Raw genomic sequence first — 21323 nt, forward strand, 5'->3', positions numbered from 1 at the left:
TTTACATCTGCATACATATTTTTTTATATTTTTTTTTTGCGTAATTCTCTCGCAGAGATTTTCTCGTTTCATCGACGTACATAATTTAGTTTTATGCAAAACGCGTCCGCAGCGCGCTAATAAGGAACATTTAATCCACATACTACTACTTAGGTAACGCATGTAGTGAGTATACTTAAGTATTTAATTTCATAGAAGTTTGTACGTTAGAGGTGTGTGTTTTGGGTGTGAGTGTTGTGGCTCTGTCCGTCTCTATCTTCGGAACACTTCTTCGATCCTCCTACGTTCTGAGGAGCTCGTATACAATCACGTTCGCACTAAAACCAGTAGAGGTCCTTTGAGGAATCCTGCACTTGCGCCTCTAATCCTGCAACACAAAACAAAACCAACAAAATAAATCACACGAAATAATATAAAGTGTTCGAGTATAGAAATAAAAGTGACGATGTATGCCAAAGGCATAAAAAAACATGCGATTCAATTAAAAGTAACGCAATTCAATTTGTGACGGCTTTCTAGTCCGCTGCTGCTAATTAGCAAATTATCTTTCATAATCTTCCCATGACGAAATAATGAAATAAATTCCGGAGATAGTTGCGGCCGCATCGCGTACAGACCGAGTGACCATTATCAAACGCAGTAAAACAATTAGGCTTATATAACATAGAATTAAGGCCAGTTAGGAGTGCAGAGTATAAAAGAACATGTACACTTTTAAACGATGTAGTATTTAATAAAAACTCTGCTCAATTTCCAATCATCGATTAACAACGACTCTTGCACCAATCTATTATATTCTTGTTTGTATTCTCATTCCACAACCGTTTCCTTTTTCTTCTCTCATCTCATCTCGTCTCATCTCATCTCGTGTGCTTCTGTTTCGTTCGCTTCCTACCTATCTATGACCAGTGCTCATATTATTGGGGATTTAGGATTAACCGGAAAGGTTTTTTGCTTGGATTTACGATTATGGCCGCTGCGATAAAACCTATGCGCAGGTATTTTTCCCAATAAACGACACACAATTTCTCAGCAGGATAAGTATATATAAATAAAAAAAAATGGAGTGTCTGTGGGATGGAGCGAGAGGAAACGAGATTGCTGCTCGATGGAGAGGAGGACGGCCGAACGAACGAACACAATTTGCACGTCTGGGATAATTAGACTCGCCATGGAATATTTCAAATTCATTTCCAGAGCCATTCCATGGAAATTGAACGAACCGTAATTTCCCAAAGCCAAATACCCTCTCACTACTCGAACCAAACTACTTTTATTTTTACCTCGCTCACTTTTAAATGTCTATTTTTATGTTCACTGTTTACTCTTCTCTTTTTCTGCACTTAAATAACAAATATTTTTATCTTGTTCTCCTTTTTTTTTTTCTCTCTGTTCTCTTCACAAACAACTAATTTATTGGATGACACGCAATTATGCACATGCACAACCAAGACCATTAATTACATTTTCAATTAATACTATCAAAATCAATACTTATCTATAATTACACATTTAAACGTATTTTCATTCATTGATTAATAACTAATATTTTTGTAATTTAAGTTAATTTTTTGTTATTAAAGGATAGCTAAATCAATCAATGTTGTATTAAGGACAGTTTATAAAAGTCTACTTGTTTGTTTATACGAAATATTAAAATTTTCGTTTCTTCAGATAATTCGTATTTATTTATTTTGCTTTGATGCGAGATAGAAGTTAATAAATTATTGGTAATATCTTTTTAACCTTGAGAAAAATGTAAAATCAATACCCTATTAGGTGTACGCAAAAAGGTTGCAATTCGAATGAAAAAGTCGCATCGTGTATTTGTTTTGTTATTTTCTCTTTTTTCTATAGAACCGTGTAACTAGATGCAATTATTTGTAATGTCCGTGACGGGATTGGACGGGATTGTGTTTGGTATAAAGGTGGCTCTGGTTATGATATGGGTGTGATGTTTCAAGAGAAATTAAACAATGGTTGGAAGGATGATGATGATGATGATACGGTTATTCCGCGAGTGTGCAAGTAAGCGGACTGACCAGTCAGTCGTCCGTTCCTAGAAGCCGACCGGCCAGCAATCAGAATCAATACCCGCCGGCTGACCAATGGCAGCGCACACATACGCACACAATATAATCTACACACTGCAGAGCAAGAAGAAGCTATACACACAGAAAGATAGATGTATAGAGAGAGAGAACGCGTCGGACAGAGATAGATGCAGACGTGAAGTGAATAGGTGGAAGAAGGAGAGAAGTAGTTCTCTCGTTCCCCTTCGACCCATCATCATCATCATCTATCATCATACAAACTCGGGCATTCCGGCCTATAATTACGGATACGCATACACGCGAATGTATTTCTTCCACGAATAGTATTACTAGATTTGCTCAGCCAACCAACCTGACATGGTGGGGTAGGACGTGTACGGGTTGTCCAAGGAGGGATGCTGCCAGTCCATCGCCTTGCATTGAGCCCCGGGCATGTGAAGCCTCGACCCTGGAAGCAGCAAACCCCCATATTGGGCCGCCATATTGTGATGATGGTGGTGATAGTCGTGGACTGCGCGATGACTCGCCGCCGTATACTGATGATACCAATCTCCGGGATGATAGTGATCGCTCGTCGTCCCCTGGTATAAATCACCCCCGCTTCCACCGCCGCTTCCACCCCCGTACTGAGAACTGTTCCAGAAGCTCGGGGGGAAGTTTCGCGCTGACATGGGCGACGTTTCTGTAACAAAACAAACAAAATTCAATCAATACAAATGTTGTAAATTATTGTTGTATAATATTTTTTAATTATTTTCATTATATCTACAACACTTTGCGTTTGTGGAGTGTAATCAAGTAGATTTAAATATTGTGCAAACATTGAATCATTTAATTAATTCATAGTAAACTTGATTATTTATAGACATTACAAATTTCTACTAAATTTAATCTATTGATATCATACCTAAATTATTAAACATTTAAATATTACATTAAATTAACTTATCCAAATAATATTATCTTGTTGTAATTACTAATAAACATAAATACAAATAGTATCTATATTATTTTATCAATATTTTATTAATATTACATGATTTAAATCGTTATATTAATTAACAAGCCGATTTATCTTGAAACTATTTGAAACAAAAATTATAATAAGTAAAAAACTCAATGTTTTTTAAGATCTTTCGATATACTAAACAACCACTAGCTCCAGTTACAAGTATAGTACTCTAATTAAAGTCAAATATTCATGCTTCAATATAAAAGTATTTGCATATTTGTATCTAATTCCCTTTTTCTGTAATTATCTCTGAAAATTGAAGAAACGTTAATTTTAACACTTGGGACAGTGTCTCCACGTTTTAATGTATTACTTGATAACTAATTACGCCAATTATAAGTATGAGAGCTCTAATTAAAGTCAAATATTCAGGATTCAATATTTACTGCATCTAAAACAGTTTTCTTATAATTAGTCATCAAATTTGAAAGAACGTTTTATTAATACTCGAAAAAGCAGTGTCTCCACGTTTTGATGTATTACTGGACAACTAATTACAGCAATTATAAGTATGAATCTAATTAAAGTCCAATATTCATGCTTCAATATAAAAGTATTTGCATATTTGTATCTAATACCCTTTTTCTGTAATTAACACTGAAAATTGAAGAAACGTTAATTTTAACACTTGAGACAGTGTCTCCACGTTTTAATGTATTACTTGATAACTAATTACGGCAATTATAAGTATGAAAGCTCTAATTAAAGTCAAATATTCAGGGTTCAATATTTGCTGCATCTAAAACAGTTTTCTTATAATTAGTCATCAAATTTGATAGAACGTTTTATTAATACACGAAAAAGCAGTGTCTCCACGTTTTGATGTATTAATGGACAACTAATTACAGCAATTATAAGTATGAATCTAATTAAAGTCAAATATTCATGCTTCAATATAAAGGTATTTGCATATTTGTATCTAATACCCTTATTCTGTAATTAACACTGAAAATTGAAGAAACGTTAATTTTAACACTTGGGACAGTGTCTCCACGTTTTAATGTATTACTTGATAACTAATTATGACAATTATAAGTATGAGAGCTCTAATTAAAGTCAAATATTCAGGGTTCAAAATTTGCTGCATCTAAAACAGTTTTCTTATAATCAGTCATCAAATTTGAAAGAACGTTTTGATGTATTACTGGACACAATTACAGAATTATAAGTATGAATACAACGTAACATAAGTAAATGTTTAGTTGTATTGTGTTAATGCATTTGAATTGCAGAAATCAAGAATTTTGTTGATTTAAGGCTTGACACCTTGTAGCAATGCATGTTATGGTCTCCTTTTTTTTTATTCGCTCCGTTGTTTATACATTTTTCTTTTATTCCCTTTTCCTCATCTTCTCGCATCGTTGAAATGGTGAAGAACATGAAGAAGAAAAAAATGTCAATCGGATTCTGTTAAAAACTTTCATCGCATTCCGATCTACATTTCATCGATGAATGTTGGTGTGGTGTCTGCGTCTGTATTTTAAAAGGCTGGACACATCTGCGTGATCTTCGGCTCGCGATCAGATACTCTTTATGGGGTTGTAATCGCCTCGATGGAGGGCAGTTAATTACTAATGCAATGCATGTTATGCATGGGGCAGCGACGGCCATTCGTATATTACCATCGCTTCCAAGAATAACGCTCATAATAATGTACATACATATATTAATAATGTTTGCCAGTCACGAGACATTAGCCAAAGGGAGGAAGGCAATGCACAAACAAACAAACAAACAAATAAAAAAAAATGTATGAAATAATGGAGCGAAAGAGAAATTGCACTTCCTACAAACTTTTATTACAATTACAAATACACGAGAGATTTTACGCGGAATTGCAATTAGGTTTTCTTATATATGCAACGTTGTCTCGCGGGGCTCGACTTTTTTTTTCTGTTTCGTTTTGTTTTTCTTCGTGTTTAGTGTGTAAGTCTAGATGGGTTTCGGATATAAAATATGCGCCCGGTAAAACACAAACAAGTGTTTCAAGAGGGGACCACAAGAAAGAACGGGTCCCCCTCCAACCCCCGAAAAAGATATGAACAAGATAACTATCGCTGGTGACTTTTGTCCCAGGACTCCCCAACAGCCGCACCGCGCAGATTTATTGTCGGCTTATTAACATTTATCATCGAACTTGACCCAATCCGTTATGACCGCATTTACAACAAAACCAAACAAATAACGCATAAACAAAGCCGAAACGAGGTGGAATAAAATAAATAAAGAGACGGTGATAGGTGGTAAATGGTCGTCGGACTGGGTGGAACGGGGAAAACCTGTCCCCGGGATCCCATCAACTCTGATCAAATATATATAAATTATACGGTGTAATTATGGCGGCGACGATTCTCAAACATTATCTCTACCAAAAACAAACTAAAACTACATTCGTGTATCCCTAATTAATTACATCTTCTACTTTTCTCCTTTCTGGTCTCTCTCTCTCCATCTGTTTTGTTTTTCTTATTTCGTTTGTTATTCCACAAACACGCTTTCTAATGCATTAAACGTCGAAATGCCCAAATCCCTTTTAAAGTACCAACAAATACTCAAAAACCAATTCCAAACAAATATATTGTTTGCAAAACTATACTTTTTACACAATTTATCTAATTTTTATCTAAAAATCTTTTAATTCAAAACTTTAAAATCTATATAATTACATTTATAAGTATCAATATTTGAAGCAACAAAATTGCAATAATTTTTGTCATGAAGAATTGTGATTTAACATGACAAGATTTGACAAGATTTTTAACTAAAAAAATGATCGTTTCTGTTTAAAAATTTAATTATTTTGTTGCAATAAACATTATTATTATAAATTACGAAATCAATGTGTATTCAGCAAATAAATATATATATATGTATAGTTATCAACATGCTATGATCTTTATATGTAATTTCCATTTAATGTCGATCGATGTTTACCCATCGACTTCATTTTATTACCTTATTAACTGATCCGAATCGAGTTTTGGTTCTCGTTTAAATTTTGATCGAGAGCAACCATTAACCGGTCACTAATTAACATTTTCATTTAAAATTAGTCGCATTTTTTACATAGCTCTTAATTCCACTCTTAATCTGAATCTAATTGCGAACCGACAGGGCAAACGAAAACAAAAACAAACAAAAACAGACGCACATGCATTCATACAAAATTAAATGAGCAAAAAGGAAAAAAGACCTAATAATAAAAATAAAAATTTATAGACCATGTCATTTAGATAACGCTTCGAGAATATTACGCCATACGGTCAGGAATGCAATTTGCATATAAGTTTTTTATTTTTGCTTCAAATAACGTTAAGAGAAACGAATATGTTTATAACGAGAAACAGAACTATTATATTACTGTGTACATTTAAGAAAAAAACCCTTTGATTTGGAACTAATTCTTCCAAATTATTATAAATTTAAGATTCAGTCTTAATTTTTTTTTTTAAATTAAGAAGTACATAATATTAACGGAGCGGAAAAGGGGAAGGGATATATTGCAGAGACAGCTCCTTAAAAATGTTTATGATCTGTTGAAATACACTTTCCAGATACGATCTATGCGATTAACATATTCAATGAGAAGATTGAAGAATTTTATACTGATAAAATCTCACTACTGTTACGAATAGTAAATGGAAAGAAATCCATTGTCAATTTGGTTTCTTCAAAATTAGTTATTGTGAACTCAATTATATAATAAAGATAAGATTATATTTGATACAGCTTTCAATCATATTGCCTTCTAAGTATAATAGTTTTTGATATTGACTATGACTGAAGGACTTCATGTCTGCAAAATTTTTTGTTTTTTTTTTATCTTTAAAACAATGCTTTTCTTAAGTGGTTCTACTGTGAACTATGGATTGGAGAAGGCGAGAAAAATGTACGTTTTTTATGTAGAATCTTTGGAAGTGCATGGCAACTTTGTACGAGGAGGAAGCATTAAACAAGTTGTAAATGGAAATTCATTCCGTGAGTGACTTCAAATTTCTCGGAATTTCGTATACGCGAAAAGTCATTGGGAGAGTGTTAAAATGCGAAATGTACGTGAAGAGAAGACAATACGCAATTTTGTAAATGCGGAGTGTGACGGTTCGGTAAAAAGAAGAGCGAAGGAACAGCAGGAGCAGAAGGAGGAGGGAAGAGATGAATACAATAAAAAAACAAAAAAGGAGGGACGGTGATGGTAAAAATTGTCGATGTGTCGATTGTGTCTATAGTGTTTGTATATATAGAGTGGTGCGTTCCGTTTGTGGTGGAGGCAAGGTGACCAAGTGGTACAAAACTCGTTTGGGAATGCGCGGTGATTTATATAAAATGGTATCTGATTATTTGTGAATGTTAACTTTAGTTTTATATTGTCGATGGGTCCTTTGAGCCCGGGCCGCGGTTCCCACACTCTGCGGCGGAATCAATTCGAAGAAACCAGAAGAACACTTCGCCGTCGCTGCGACAGCCTCCACTGAACCTCTCAACCTGAGCAGACTCGACCACAACAGACCTCTCTGTCGCTGCCTGCCTGCCTGCTCCCCTCTGACAGATCGCTGCTGCACGGACACCCATTAGAAAAACTCTCCTAACCGAAAAAAGAAACCCAATTCTCTCTTTCTCTCTATACAGAAATTTATTGCGGACTCCCATTCCCAATTTACCTTCTGGATCTTCAGGTCTGCACATTGCGCGTTCAACTTGCACAAACTGCTACTCCTCTAACGCGTCGACGAAAACAAATTAATCTCGCATACTTTCGCAAATACTTACCAATCAATTGCTCCGAGAAGATTTATTACTTTAATCAAGTACATTACAGACAATCCAAATAGATATTTTTCCCCCATCTCAATTTTATGGAATTCCACATCCAAATATTTTTCTTCCAAATAAGCAGTTCAACAAGTATTCCACCATCGAAATAGAGATACAAACATTCTCATCTTTACAAACAACAAGTTTTGTTCTCGGTTTTTTCTTTTTCTTATTTTCCTATCCTATCACTATTAAATGAATGTCCTAAGGCAATCTTAGTTCATTTTCATTATAAATCATGTTTTGACTAAGCCTTGGATTGTTTTGGATCTTTCTAATATATAAAGTGATTGATGTTTCAAATTTCAAGAAAGCAACGTGTGTTTCAGTACTGCTCGGAATTGACAACTGATGTATTATCATGCGAAAGATTTCTTTAAAAAAAAATGTTATATTATAATTTAATTTAAAAATTTAATAATTATTCGCAAATAAATGCAGTTTCTTGTGTTTTTATTTTATTTTATGTCTCACTATAAATTAATGAAATTTAGTTGCTTATAAATTATTTCTCCTCTTAATTATTTTTTTAAGGCGATGAGAAACAAATTCACCACTTCGAGTATTTCGCAAAAAGGTTTGCAACGTACCGCCGCACTTATATATTTCAACGTGATTTATTGCGCTAATCAAGTGTATATAAGTGCCATAATTTTTTTTTCCTCTTATTTTAATCAAGTTAAGAACAAACTTTCGTTCGCGAAAGGAATCGAAAAGTATTTCGATATATATATATTGTGAGCGTGAGATGGTTGGTGGTGGTGCTCTGTCTGCGTACGAGAGAGAGTGTGAGCGGCTTAGGCTTCGCAATAAATTAAGTTTTAATTGCCGACCGCAGCTGTCGCCACTTTACATGATTAATTAACGGCAACACTTCTTGCATAATATCCAACCAACCATCCATCCAATTCATCCATCAATCTATCAAATAATCTCAAGATATTTACCTTTGTTGTGTGCGTTGGTTTTATCGAGGGCTCTCGAGAAGTGCTCATCGACGACGGTGGCGGCATCGCCTTGGTAATGTGTGAAGACAACGCAGTTGGCGGAGACGTACTGGGCCCTGGAACCGCCCGGAGTTGCAGCCGCTCCCTCCTCGGAGGAGTCGTCCTGTCCGTCCTCTTCCTTGTGGGGTCTCAGGGGGCTGCTGGGTGTTGATCCGACGGTGGAGCCGCCGGTGCTGTGGGTGGCGTAGACACCGCTTCCAGAGGATGCCTCCAACCCGGCGGCTCCACTGCTGGAAGCTGTGGCCTGGCTCAGCGGATGCGACGACTCCTGCAGTCTCTGCACGTTGAACTGGCGAACGAAAGAAACGAGATAGAAGATAAACAAATACCGAAACGAATGAATACAATTAGTAGTTTCTCTCCAAATTAATACACTCAATTAAATGGTAGACTAGTTTGTATGGGGGGCTTGATGTATTGTAATGGTATTTATTGATATTAGTGAGCTGCTAGGCGGCGATTCAAAGGCATTCCGTCGAGTGGCTTCCCGGAGTCGGCCCGTTTTTACTCACATATCTCCATCATGGCCGCAAAGCACACAGGCATTTATCATTATCTCTACACTGTATAAACAATACTCCAAACGGAATACCACTCCATCTCTCTCTGCCTTTCTCTACGTCCACTCTTCAACTGTCACCGACAGAATTAACTAATTCCCTTTCCCTCCTCCCCCCATTATTGATTACGCCCGCAATTAAAATTACACACAGTTTTTACCATCAGTGATTGATCTGAATAACGTCCATTGCAATTTCCCACGTACCGCGAACATCGAGTACGTCTTTACTTCTTTTTTTTTGTTGATGCTGCGCAAGCTTCATCTCAAAGTGAAATTTGTATGGAAAAGAACGCTATTATCTATTCCCCAAGTGACTCCGAAACTATTCACTGCTCGAACCTAATTGGACTAATCGAAACTAATTGCTTCATTTTCACTTGCACAGATACTTCCAACTTACGTCATTTACCAACAACAAAAAAAGTGACTTTTCAAGTAAAGTCAATTGTTGAACCATATCAACAAGCTTCCACAGCAATGCAGATTCATTGCGTGCACTGCATAAATTGATATTTTAATTGTTACTATTAGGTCAGGTCGAGAAAACAATCAACATTAAATGCTACAATTACAAAGTATAACTCAATAAGCTCAAAAATTTCTAATCACCACATCATTTAAACTTTTCTTAAGATCATTTATATTAAAAAATAAACCCATTCGAATAAAGTATGGCGGTAACCGAATTAAAACAGCTGGTATTTTATCTCCTGCATCTCTTTAACTATTATGTGTATCTCTCTATCTCTCGCATCAAAGGAGCAATAAAACAGTGGTTGTATAATTGGATGAGGGCCATTTTATGAGCTGTTAGGCTAATGTTATTTTTGTTATAAATACTACCTACTTCAGAACGAAACATTAAATAAGTAATATTTAAGTTTAAATTACTACATTTTATAAAATTACAATTGCATTACGAAACAACCGTTAAAAACAATGCAGTTTATACTGTCTTATTGTTATTCTTCCGCATAAGACGTTACTTAACTTTAATAAGTTTTCAAAGAAATGGTGATCTAATTGAATACTTATAAATAATGTATACATTTTGATGAAAAAGTAAATATTCTGAAGGAATTATAGGTTAAACTAAGTTTATAGAAAATGTTAGTCATTAATAACTTCATCTTCCAATTACAATTATATAGCCGATGCAAGAAACTGAAATAAAAAACACTGTATAGTAGAGGTAAGGTAGTGAATTTCTTTTTAAGAAGAAATTTCCATAGTTGGAATCTCATTCTTGTAAGTCACTTTTTCTACTTCCGTCGCTACATATAAATACAATCAGGAAAAAAAGTAGAAGAACGAAAAACATCAATGAGGAAACCGAAGAATTTATAAATTTTTCACGATCAAAAGCTATTTCGTAACGTTCACCTTGAACGAATAGAGAGAAATAAAAGAAACAACGAGTTGGCAAGCTAGAATCGAAGGTCCTTTACTTCGGCAAAACCGTGAAATTTACACGGAGTTTGGCTACTAGTTTATTCTCGATTAAATTTATTAAATGGACATTGAGCAATTAACATTCCTAGTCAACCGGAATTACATAAGATTTCGCAAGTGGTTTTTTTTGCTGTTGTTGTTGTTGATGTTCTGTTTCTTTTTTGCAAGCGCATCGGTCGAAATGGATTTCTCTCTTGATTTGTATTTTTGGTAGCCCCAGTTTCTGCGCGGTGCGGTCGCGAAAGCTCTCCGATTTCGATAAGGCTGCAAAACGGTGGAACGGTTTTATTATTGGAATATAAACGTCGAAATTGTACCAAGCGCCTTTTAGGACTGCGACCATCATCAGATTAGACCGTATAAATAAGGAAACCGAGCGCGGCATTAGCTAATAGGCGACGTGCTGCTTACTAATATAGCGAAGTCGGTTTCTTGCCCAAGAGGAGGACAAAACCCGAGATCATCTTTTGTCTCGGTCCGGAGGCTGCGGACTGCTGCTGGTGTCTTGTGAATGTTCTCAGTGGACTCTCTCCACTTTGTATCTACTGCTGCTGCTGCTGCTGGTCAAGCCAAAGATAGGTAACGGCGGTCGACCGTCGGATTCTCGCAAACATGTTCATCTCGGTCTATATAAATGTTTGTTATCGTCGGCCATCGACGCCGCGTTTTGGCATGAATCGTTTGGCAATTTCTTAAAAACCATTTTTAAATACTCTTCTCCGACTCTGACACTTAACGCACACCAATTTTGTGATTCACTTGTCTATTCTAATTGATTCAATCATGAGCATACAAAATAATTAACAATAACAACAAAAATCGATAGAATTCAGAAACATTGTAAGACAATTTAAAGGCGACAACACTTCAACTCAAACAAATTGACTTGGCAAATTATTCGAATACATGTAAAAATACAGCATTTTTAATTGCATATGTAACTTGACAAGTTACTTGTAACGTGTTGCAAACATAGTATAATCAAAAAAGAGAAAACTTTCGAGCGGTGATTCGTAAACATATTAGTTAATCAACTGAGTAATTAGTAAATCAATCGGGACCAATTTGAGAAGATACCAGAGTTTAAAAAATTGTTAAACCATACGCAACATGTGTCTTTGACGTAATAAAATACAAACAACGGTTTAACATTTGCCGTCGCTCAATAGGAATGCTGCAATACGTGGATATTATTTTATTTAAGTTAATATTTAATTATCTAGAAAACTACAATTATTTTAATTATATTTAGTTTATTTTATAATTAGATGAATTATATATATTATATATATTTAAAATATAGAGTAAATTGATCATTTTGTAATATTTAATTAAAATAATCTGTGCATAACTTCTATATTTTTAATTGCTTCAAACTACTGCTTAAATTCTTGAGAAAAAATCATTAACTATGATTATATTTAGATAAAATTCAAATAGTACAAGAAATTAGTGCTTTTTTTCACTCTTTGATCGTACTTAATAGGTATTTTCTGACTATGAACAAATTTCAATATTTTCGATTAACTATTGAAATTTATTGAATTGAACATGAATGATATTGGCGTACGTTTATTACTATTATTAATATCCATTATGTCAAGTCTAATTGAGGCCGTAAAATTAATTTCATGTAAAAAAAGAAGAAAGAAAGAATGAAAATGAGAGATATAAACGGAAAGCAGAACGAGATTAATAATATTTATTTAAAATGAATAAAGTCGGGTACGAAATGCACGCGCACTCCCATACGCAATAAATTATTGGCCTATGATGGAATGCGCAATTTATTTATATTCTATAAGGACACGCGGTGACATATTTGGTTTTATTTCATACGACCATGTTGGAAGCCGAATGCTAATAAGCCGTACGTGTGTAAATCAAGGAGCATTTAAAAATCCGAATAGACTTTAATCGCATGTAAGACGCTGTAAATTTCCGCAACCAGAAGAGTAGAAGGAGGAGGAGGAGACCCATTAAAAACAATACCTGCAAATAAAACGATTTTATTGCATCCTAAAAAAAATCCGTTTCTTCGGGTAATAAGTTTCGTGGTATTTTTATGCAAATTTCGTTTTGCACGTGGCGCGCAATTATTGTTATTAAGTGAGAAACGACAGTCGCAATCGGTCGCTAATTAAGCATTCATTTTTATATTTCTCTTAAACACCTGATATTCCCATAAAATATACGGATAATAACGCGAGAAGTCTGAGGTGGAAGGAAGAATATTAATTTCACATCTGCATAATGCGAATCGAGTTATTGGAATTGATTGGATTCCTTGTTAATTAAGGAATGCGCGAGCTTGATTAATAAGAAGAAAAATAAGTGTTTGAATTGCGCACACAACCTGCATGTAACATGTTATCTCGTTTAAAAAAAAATAAAAACTAATAAATGTTGCATTTATTTTATTAGATTGAAAAATATTAATAAAATCGTTCTGAACAAATACCGAATTTTATAAAGAAAACGAATTATATTGAAAAGGAAAGATGTAAATAATAAATTTAAAACAAATCCAGTATGCTGCACGATCGTGGGTCGCGATCCCTGGTAAATAATTACCATAAATTAGCGTTGTTTATATTTACAAGTTCAATAATTTTAATAAACGTTTTCGCTTTTATTCTCGATCCTGAACCCAATTTAAAATAACTTTACATACTGATTTCTATTTCATGTACCTCGCATAGTCCTGATTCGGTTAGTTCGGATTCACTATAAGCCGATTTGAAAATTTCAAAAGAAAATAATACACAAAATTATTATGTTTTTTTTATCATTTTTTTGCAGACTTGTCTCGTTTTCTATTTTATTTTATTTCTCGATTAGTCCGTACAAACCAGAACCGAGATTGCCCGCACTATGCGAGGTATTGCTGTATTCATAAGTATCGTGCTTGGCAGCTTACAAACGTAAACTAACACGAATCACAGTTACTATTTATCAAGTTTAGATTAAAGATATTATGCAACAGCAATAAAACTACACATCCTCATCCGAAACTACTTAAGAGTAACATTTCAAAAAGCAATTATCTTTATTACGAAAAAATCAAAGACATTTCCCGTCGCTTTTCAACAAATTTTGTATTTTTTTTATCTTTACATCAAACTATGCATAAACGTAGAAATTATATTAATATAAGCATTAAAGAATACGGAAATGCCTATACACATTGTTACAATTCTAATTAATTCAGAATGATTCCACCAAACTTAATCTTGTAATTATAATCGGATATCAAATATTCATAAAAATGCAACTGCAACAAAATAAGTTTAGCTTAATTTAAAATAATATAAAAATTATATTATAATTAATTTAGACATACGTTTCTTATATGGTAATTTAACTATTATACATTTATTAATTATTCAGATTACAGAAATATGGAAAACTACATGGAATTGTACAAATAGATCAATGTATTTGCATTAACATTATAAATTACAAAACTTGCGACGGCGAATGGATTTTCTGATCATAGTAGTATTTCTTCTTGTTTTTGTTTTTCTTTTTTTATAATTTAATCTACGATATATTGTTTATCATGTTTCAATGTTTTGTTTTACTTTTGTTTCAGTTGATGAAAAAGGAAACTGCATTATTCATATAGAAATGATAAAACTATTTTTATACAATATTAATGTCAAAAGTGTAATTGCATGATTAATGTAAAAACATGTAGTTCTTACATTAATAACAAAAATATATTAATAATTAAAGTGAAATCAAAAGCAGTAGGAAACCTGTTCGTGATGTTTACATTTACAATCGCAACGACAGGTGACGCTATGTTTTATGTAGGTTTTATTACGATTAAAATGGAATAAATCAATGGGATTTAAGTGAAAACAGTAGTTTATTCATATTTCTTGTCACAAATTAATTGTATATAAATGATGTGAAAACAATAAGATGTTTTAATCCCGTCGGAATGGAAGTGTAAAAGGCATTGTTCTAAAAAAGATGTGATAAATCAAAATGTATGAATGATTTTCTTTTATGTTCTGTTGAAATTTGAATTGAGATTTCATGTTTCCTAATTGGAAGCGTGATTTTCAATCGCTGATTGCAGTGAGAGCGTTTCAGTCGGACACAATAGAAAGTGTCTTCGAGCTTTACCAAATTAAGCGCGTGATTTATGTAAACCCGTTTTATCTATGGAGAGATAAACAGAGGGAGAATAAAAAAAAGGACACGCTGCAGCGTTTGAATGTAGCAGGAAGAAATTACACGCCAGATTAAAGAGCGGATTAACACGAAGCGAAGGATAAATGTGTTGACAGCCGCCGCAGCCGCAGCTTCACCTCACTGTTGTTGTTACCATTTATTTGCAAAAGACATCGTTAAGAAACTAGCGTGAATGTGAGATAATAATGAATGTAATGTTTGTGTACCCTGTCATATTGGTGGGCAGCTCCGAAGGGCGACGGAAAAGGACCAGCTCTGGGCACCGGGTGTGCGGGGGCGGCGCCGGCCCTCTGGTACAGATAAGGGTAGTACGCTTGGTACATAACTTCAGAGCAGCTCATGGCACATCACCACACAAAAACTACCCTTATCGAACGGAAAACCACCACTCAAATAAATGATTACAGATAATATGCAGCTCCCAGTAGATCTTTTTTTCTTTTAATAAAAAAAAAATAGTAATAATCACAGAAGCGCTCTACACAAGGAAACACAAGCACAGTTCGTTGTAATCTAAGTAAATTATTTCATTTGCGATCGTACTTTTACTAGAAATCGTTATGAGTTTTCTGCCGGCACGGATCGCGCGTGAGTTTTTTTTTTCTTTCGTTGTTGTTGTTCTTGTTGGCGGCAGCAGCAGCAGCAGCAGCAACAGAATTACCTCACCCTAGAGTTACCCGTAACAGACTAATGCCGGAGCCAGTTTTTGGGGGTGTTTAGAACCTCCTACTTAATTCAATACCGAGCGGCTCCGCCCGTCGCATTCAAACTCCGCCCATGCCAATCAAAAAACCCGTCGTCCACCAATAGACGCGTTTGTTTACGCTTGGGAACCCCTGAATACTCTGCGTGCTTATCATCGCGTCCGGCAACGCAACCTGTTATCAAAAATTCGCACTAGACGACGTCCACCCGGTCGCGCATCCATTGATAATGATGATATTTTACTCCCTTGCCCTGGTGTAATTGCAACGTAAAATTTTGTTGCACACGCCGCTCAACCAATCAAATTGATTAAAACTATAATTTCAATCGAAACCTTTGATTGTTGTAAACGCCAAAAAGGTCGAACGAAATTGCAGCGATTTTTTTTTATTGGTTTTTTTTATCAATATTTTTTTGATGGATCGCGAAAAAATAGAAAATACTGGAATGTTTGTAAATTAATTGGTAAATACTGAAACATTTTTTTTTTACGTACAAACAATATTTTTAAATAATAATTTTGTAACATCAAAAAAATACCATTGACAATAAAATAAGTACTATTATATTAACAATTATAAAAGTAAAATTAGGTAAACTTCAGATATTTGAACTTAATAGTTACAACAATCATTTACCAAACAATTATAGTTTTATTAATCTGCTGTTAGGTTTTAGCAACATTTTGATGTATTCAGTTAATTATATAGAAACTCTTTCTTTCTTCTTACCTAGGATTAATAATTTACGTTAAATAATGAAACATGTTTATTGTATTTGTTAAAACCAATATTTTATATTTTTTAAAAAAATCATATTTACAAGTTGTTTGTTTTATAGAATGAAGTAAAAGTAAAAAAATATTAATTTTCTTAATAATGGAATTATCTATATGTATTTATTTTTATTTATTCTACCTTGTACTCTCTTAAAAATCAAGTAAGTCTTTGTTTTTTTTTCTCTAAATGTCATCGGTCATTAGAGATTGTTTCATTCTTAAAAATGGTTTATAAATCAAGTAAGTTGTGAAAAAAGTTATATAGTTTAATTTAATTTTATACAAATCAATCATTAGTTGCTACTTTGTTAACTAAGTAGAACATTCTTTTTAAATATAGTACAAAAATAAAATAGACAAATAATAGTACCTATAACTAATTGAAACAAATACATATTAGATTTAAGTAGTCTTTATTATATTTAGTTTGGGTTCATGTTCTGAAGAACTATATTTTAGTTATATTATGGCATAAATTTGATGTTATACTTTCTAAAAAAAACTAAAATTTGTAAACTCTAATACTTTGATAAAAGTTTGTAAAGAATGTACGAAACTTATAAAATTAATTTTCAGACTTTAGTAAAACGTATGAAATGAGACTTCAATTTCATCTAAATAGATAATTCTAGCAAGGTTATATAAATTATACAAAAATTGGTAGAATGGTAAATATTTTATATAAATACCAAAAAAAAACGGGCAGAAAGACCTATGGTCAATAGCCTTTTGTATCAGTTGATTTTTTTTGAAATTATATATATTTATATTGGTATTTTTACTTTTTGGAACTGATGCAATAAACATTATTATTATTTATACCAACTAAAACATTATGAGGCTTAAATGAAAAGAAGATTATTCCAGTTTTTTTTCATAATTTCCATCTCAAATTTAAATTATATTACTGTAATATTGGATGTGTAAATGTTCGATACTTCTCTTCTCTAGTCTGCACAATTATTCAAATATAGACTTATTAAACAAACACTTTTAATATACTCAGTTTAAATAACTGACATGAAGAAATTGTCAAGATTATTTGCACATTTTGCATTGATATCTCCAATTGTGATTGGATTGAACAAATTTTACTTTTATAATAAAAAAAATTAAACTAATGAAAAAATGTGTTTTTTATTCTGTTTTCATAGAGTTAACAAAACAATTTAAAGGTATGTTTATTAAAAATTACAATATTTGAATACTGTTGTTATTTTTTTTTTATTATTTTGATACGTTTTCAATTAAACAATGTAATATTTAATTTTAGAGAATAAATCGGCTCGTTGTTATCACTATTCAATAAAATGTATGAAAATGTTGAAAAATTATTCAAAAACAATAATAATACAAATATTTATTTATTGTATATTTTCGTTTATATGAAAAATGTAATCAAATCATAATAAAATTTAAAAAAAACAATAATTGTAAAAGTTTGACGAAATTGTAATTTTAATGCTAGTATGTAAGAAATGTATGTATATAATAAATTTGTAAAAATAATGATTATTTAGATTGTTTTTTATTATTTATGATTTATAATTAAACTACATTGAACTATTTTAATAATATTATAAAAAGAATTGTAAAGTGATTCATCAAAATTGAGTAGCCTTGGTTTAAAAAGAAAAACAAAAACTTTGTTACGATTATTATTTATTATCTAAAAAAAATATTTTTTCTACAGAAAATTTCCCACTTTTCCATGTTAATTTCGCAATAATAAATTCAAGGAATGCGAATGGAAAATACAGAGTTATCAACGTTGAACTATTTTACCTATTATCTATGTTTCCTGCAAAACTGAAGCAAAAATAAATTTGCTAGATACGACGGGTATGTGCATCGTCGTCGTATGTCCTCCTGGCACGATCACAATTCCTGGCATGTCTCCGCCTATACGCATTTCTAACATTATTGATTTTCGAAGAACCCCGAAGGTCTCTTGCACCACCAACTTACATAACTTTTTGGTCTACTCTCCAGTAGAGGGCAGCAATATCGATATGCAAGAAACTGCAAACGGATCGATTCAAGTCGCGCGCAAGGATGTAACAATATTCGCTGTGGCAATCCACTCAAAAAATGCCTTCCGATCCAGATTCATCAGGTCTGCAACCTAATGAGAAACGGCCTTCTATACTGCACGTTTCTCCGGGTCTAAATTTGACATGGCCCAACGAAGATCACGATCTCAATTATACCATACCCAAAGGTAAATTATTTTGCTTTTATTATTATTTACTAATTAATCAAAGTAATAACTTTGTTTTGCAGAAATTTGGTGGCCATGGTGCGATTATTGGAAAGAACCGCAGCACGTTTTGTTCCAATTAGCCAACATGTGCTTTGCAATCGCTTACGCCTCAAACTGCACGAAAAAGGGAGTTCTGTTCATGCACTGCTGGCTAATAATTGGTAAAGTACATTTAAAAAAAATATATTTATTACATAGATTTGTTTTTTCAGGTTTGATGTTATTTTCCGGTTGGGCTTGGAACGTGATCTGCGCGCCGGACGTTTTCACGTGGAACTTCGCGTTCGTTTTACTAAACTTGGGTCAGGTGTTCCACATCATTTATCAAATAAGACCGGTCAAGTTCGATCCCGAATTAGAAGAAGTTTACCATAATCTCTTCGAGCCGTTCAAGGTACTTTTATTGATGATAACCTCATTCGCTCCGAATATTTAGTCACGACAACGTTCTAAGATTCCCAGGCTGCAATTCAAGAAGATGGTGAGTTTGGAATTTGCGCAAATCATGTCGCTGCACGCAGGCGAAGCGTACGCAGTTCAGAATTTGACGAGGACGGATCGGCTGGGTCTTCTGCTATCAGGGAAAGTTAACGTGCTTTCAGATAACCAGTTTCTGCATCCAATCTTGCCGTGCGAGTTTCTGGATTCACCAGAATTCGAGTCCAGTCGAAACACCGTTGACGATAAATTCAAAGTAAATGATTACGTATAGAATTGAATATTTAATCTTTTTGATTGTTTATTATTTGAGGTGTCTATAGTAGCGGCGAGCACTTGCAGATATCTTTACTGGCAACGCTCCGCTCTAGAATATCTCTTCGTTAAAGACACTTACATAGGTACAGTGCTGACGACGTTAATCGCAAGGGATATTACCACCAAATTGTACGCTATGAATAACAAAATTGTGACGGCTAAAGGATCTCACCTTGACATTAGATTACCCAGTATTACGTCCAGTTTAACTTCGAATAGTGAATATAAATCACCGATACGGAAGAAAGGAAACGGTATATGCATTTCTCAATAGCTGAAACTCATTTCTAAAACCAATACATTTTAGGTACATGCCCAATGTCGCCGGATTCTTTTTTGGGCGATGGACTTCCTAGAGATAAAAATTACAAAGAAAACATGATGCAACAGCAAACCGGATACGTGAGTGAGATGACTCCTCTAACGGAACTTCCTTCCACCGATGATTTAACTTCCAACAACGACGTGGAAAGTTGGCTGGAAACCAGTTCCAAATATCACAGTTGCGAAATCGTCGACACAGATTAAATATAAACACAACTATGTATTTTTTTTTAAACTATTTTACTATATTAATAAATTTAAAATATGTTTGGTTTTAAGAAATATTTTATTTGAAACCTTAGTTCAATCATTGCGTCATGTGCTATTACAACAATATATTCATGAATTTCAATAAATAATTTGATTTTCATGTAAATGTAACTCGCTTCTACTTTATATAAAATTGTTATTTCAATAATGAAAACTAAACCTAAAATTAATAGAAATATTATTATCAATCATTTTAAATTACAATTCTCATATATCTAAAGAATGCAAATAAATTTTCGTACAAAAATAAACGTTTATTAAATTTATGTATTTCATAAAAATGCCAATGTAATAAATTGCGAATGCGCCGGGTGTTTCGAATTTAATGACCGTTGAACGTTGAGTAATCGTTGCAGAATACCACCAGCTAATGAGACGCTTTTGCTAGTGAAAATATATAGTTCGAAAAACACAATGAAAGATGACCCTTCGATCGTTAATCAATTAAATCAATTATAATGAAAATAATGAGTTATTGATAAAAGGTCTTTCTGACCTATAATTAAATATTGTTAAAATGGTTGTTTAGTAATTTTAATTTCTATATAATTGATGTTTTACGTCCGATAAAAATCTAAATTGAATCGCTTCTGTTCTCCTAATTGTGTTTTAATAATACATCTATCTATAGAAGCAATCAACAATGAAAGTAATTTTCGCACACGCGAATTGCTGCAAAAACGTATTCGTTTTCATGATCTAAAGAATGGGAAAATATTGACACGACAGCGTGAATTCAAAAGCACTTATAAATAAAAGATCTTTTATTGATTTTCTAACAGCTATCAAAGTGACAGTTGATTTTCCTTTAAAATGATTGTATTTAACCTAAATATTTCACAATTACTATTTCAAATTTTTCTGAAATATATAATGAATTGATGTTTGGCCAATAAATTATGATTATAATAAATTAAAGAATAATTAGTTAGATTTGCAAAAGTGCGTTGCCATTCCCATCAAAAATTATAGTAATACATGCAAACAATAGGGTAGACCAGCGTTTCTTAACCTTTTTACGTCGCGACACAATATGTTTGTTTGTAGTTATAATGCGACATATTCGTAAAGAGTATTTCACCACTTTGACACATGATGACAATTGTCAATTTGCAATTCAAC

General features: G+C 33.2%; 2 protein-coding genes across 2 annotated transcripts; one reads left to right on the top strand and one right to left on the bottom strand.

Moving 5' to 3' along the window:
- Positions 1-10: 10 nt before the first annotated feature.
- Positions 11-15802, bottom strand: LOC108560236 (protein vestigial). Its single transcript, XM_017917696.1, has 4 exons — positions 15312-15802; positions 8826-9174; positions 2407-2736; positions 11-367 (listed from the first exon to the last, which is right to left on the bottom strand). Exons 1-4 carry the CDS (start codon positions 15444-15446, stop codon positions 318-320), a joined length of 864 nt encoding a protein of 287 aa, XP_017773185.1. The 5' UTR covers positions 15447-15802; the 3' UTR covers positions 11-317.
- A 2796-nt stretch (positions 15803-18598) lies between these two features.
- Positions 18599-20169, top strand: LOC108560237 (popeye domain-containing protein 3-like). The gene is made up of 6 exons (XM_017917697.1): positions 18599-18809; positions 18872-19012; positions 19064-19245; positions 19306-19545; positions 19603-19861; positions 19915-20169. The coding sequence occupies exons 1-6, from the start codon at positions 18680-18682 to the stop codon at positions 20133-20135; spliced, it is 1173 nt and encodes a 390-aa protein (XP_017773186.1). The 5' UTR covers positions 18599-18679; the 3' UTR covers positions 20136-20169.
- The last annotated feature ends 1154 nt before the right edge of the window (positions 20170-21323 follow it).

The sequence above is a fragment of the Nicrophorus vespilloides genome, unplaced genomic scaffold (assembly GCF_001412225.1).
Source record: "Nicrophorus vespilloides isolate i.1.1-1 unplaced genomic scaffold, Nicve_v1.0, whole genome shotgun sequence".
Classification (NCBI taxonomy): Eukaryota; Metazoa; Arthropoda; class Insecta; order Coleoptera; family Silphidae; genus Nicrophorus; species Nicrophorus vespilloides.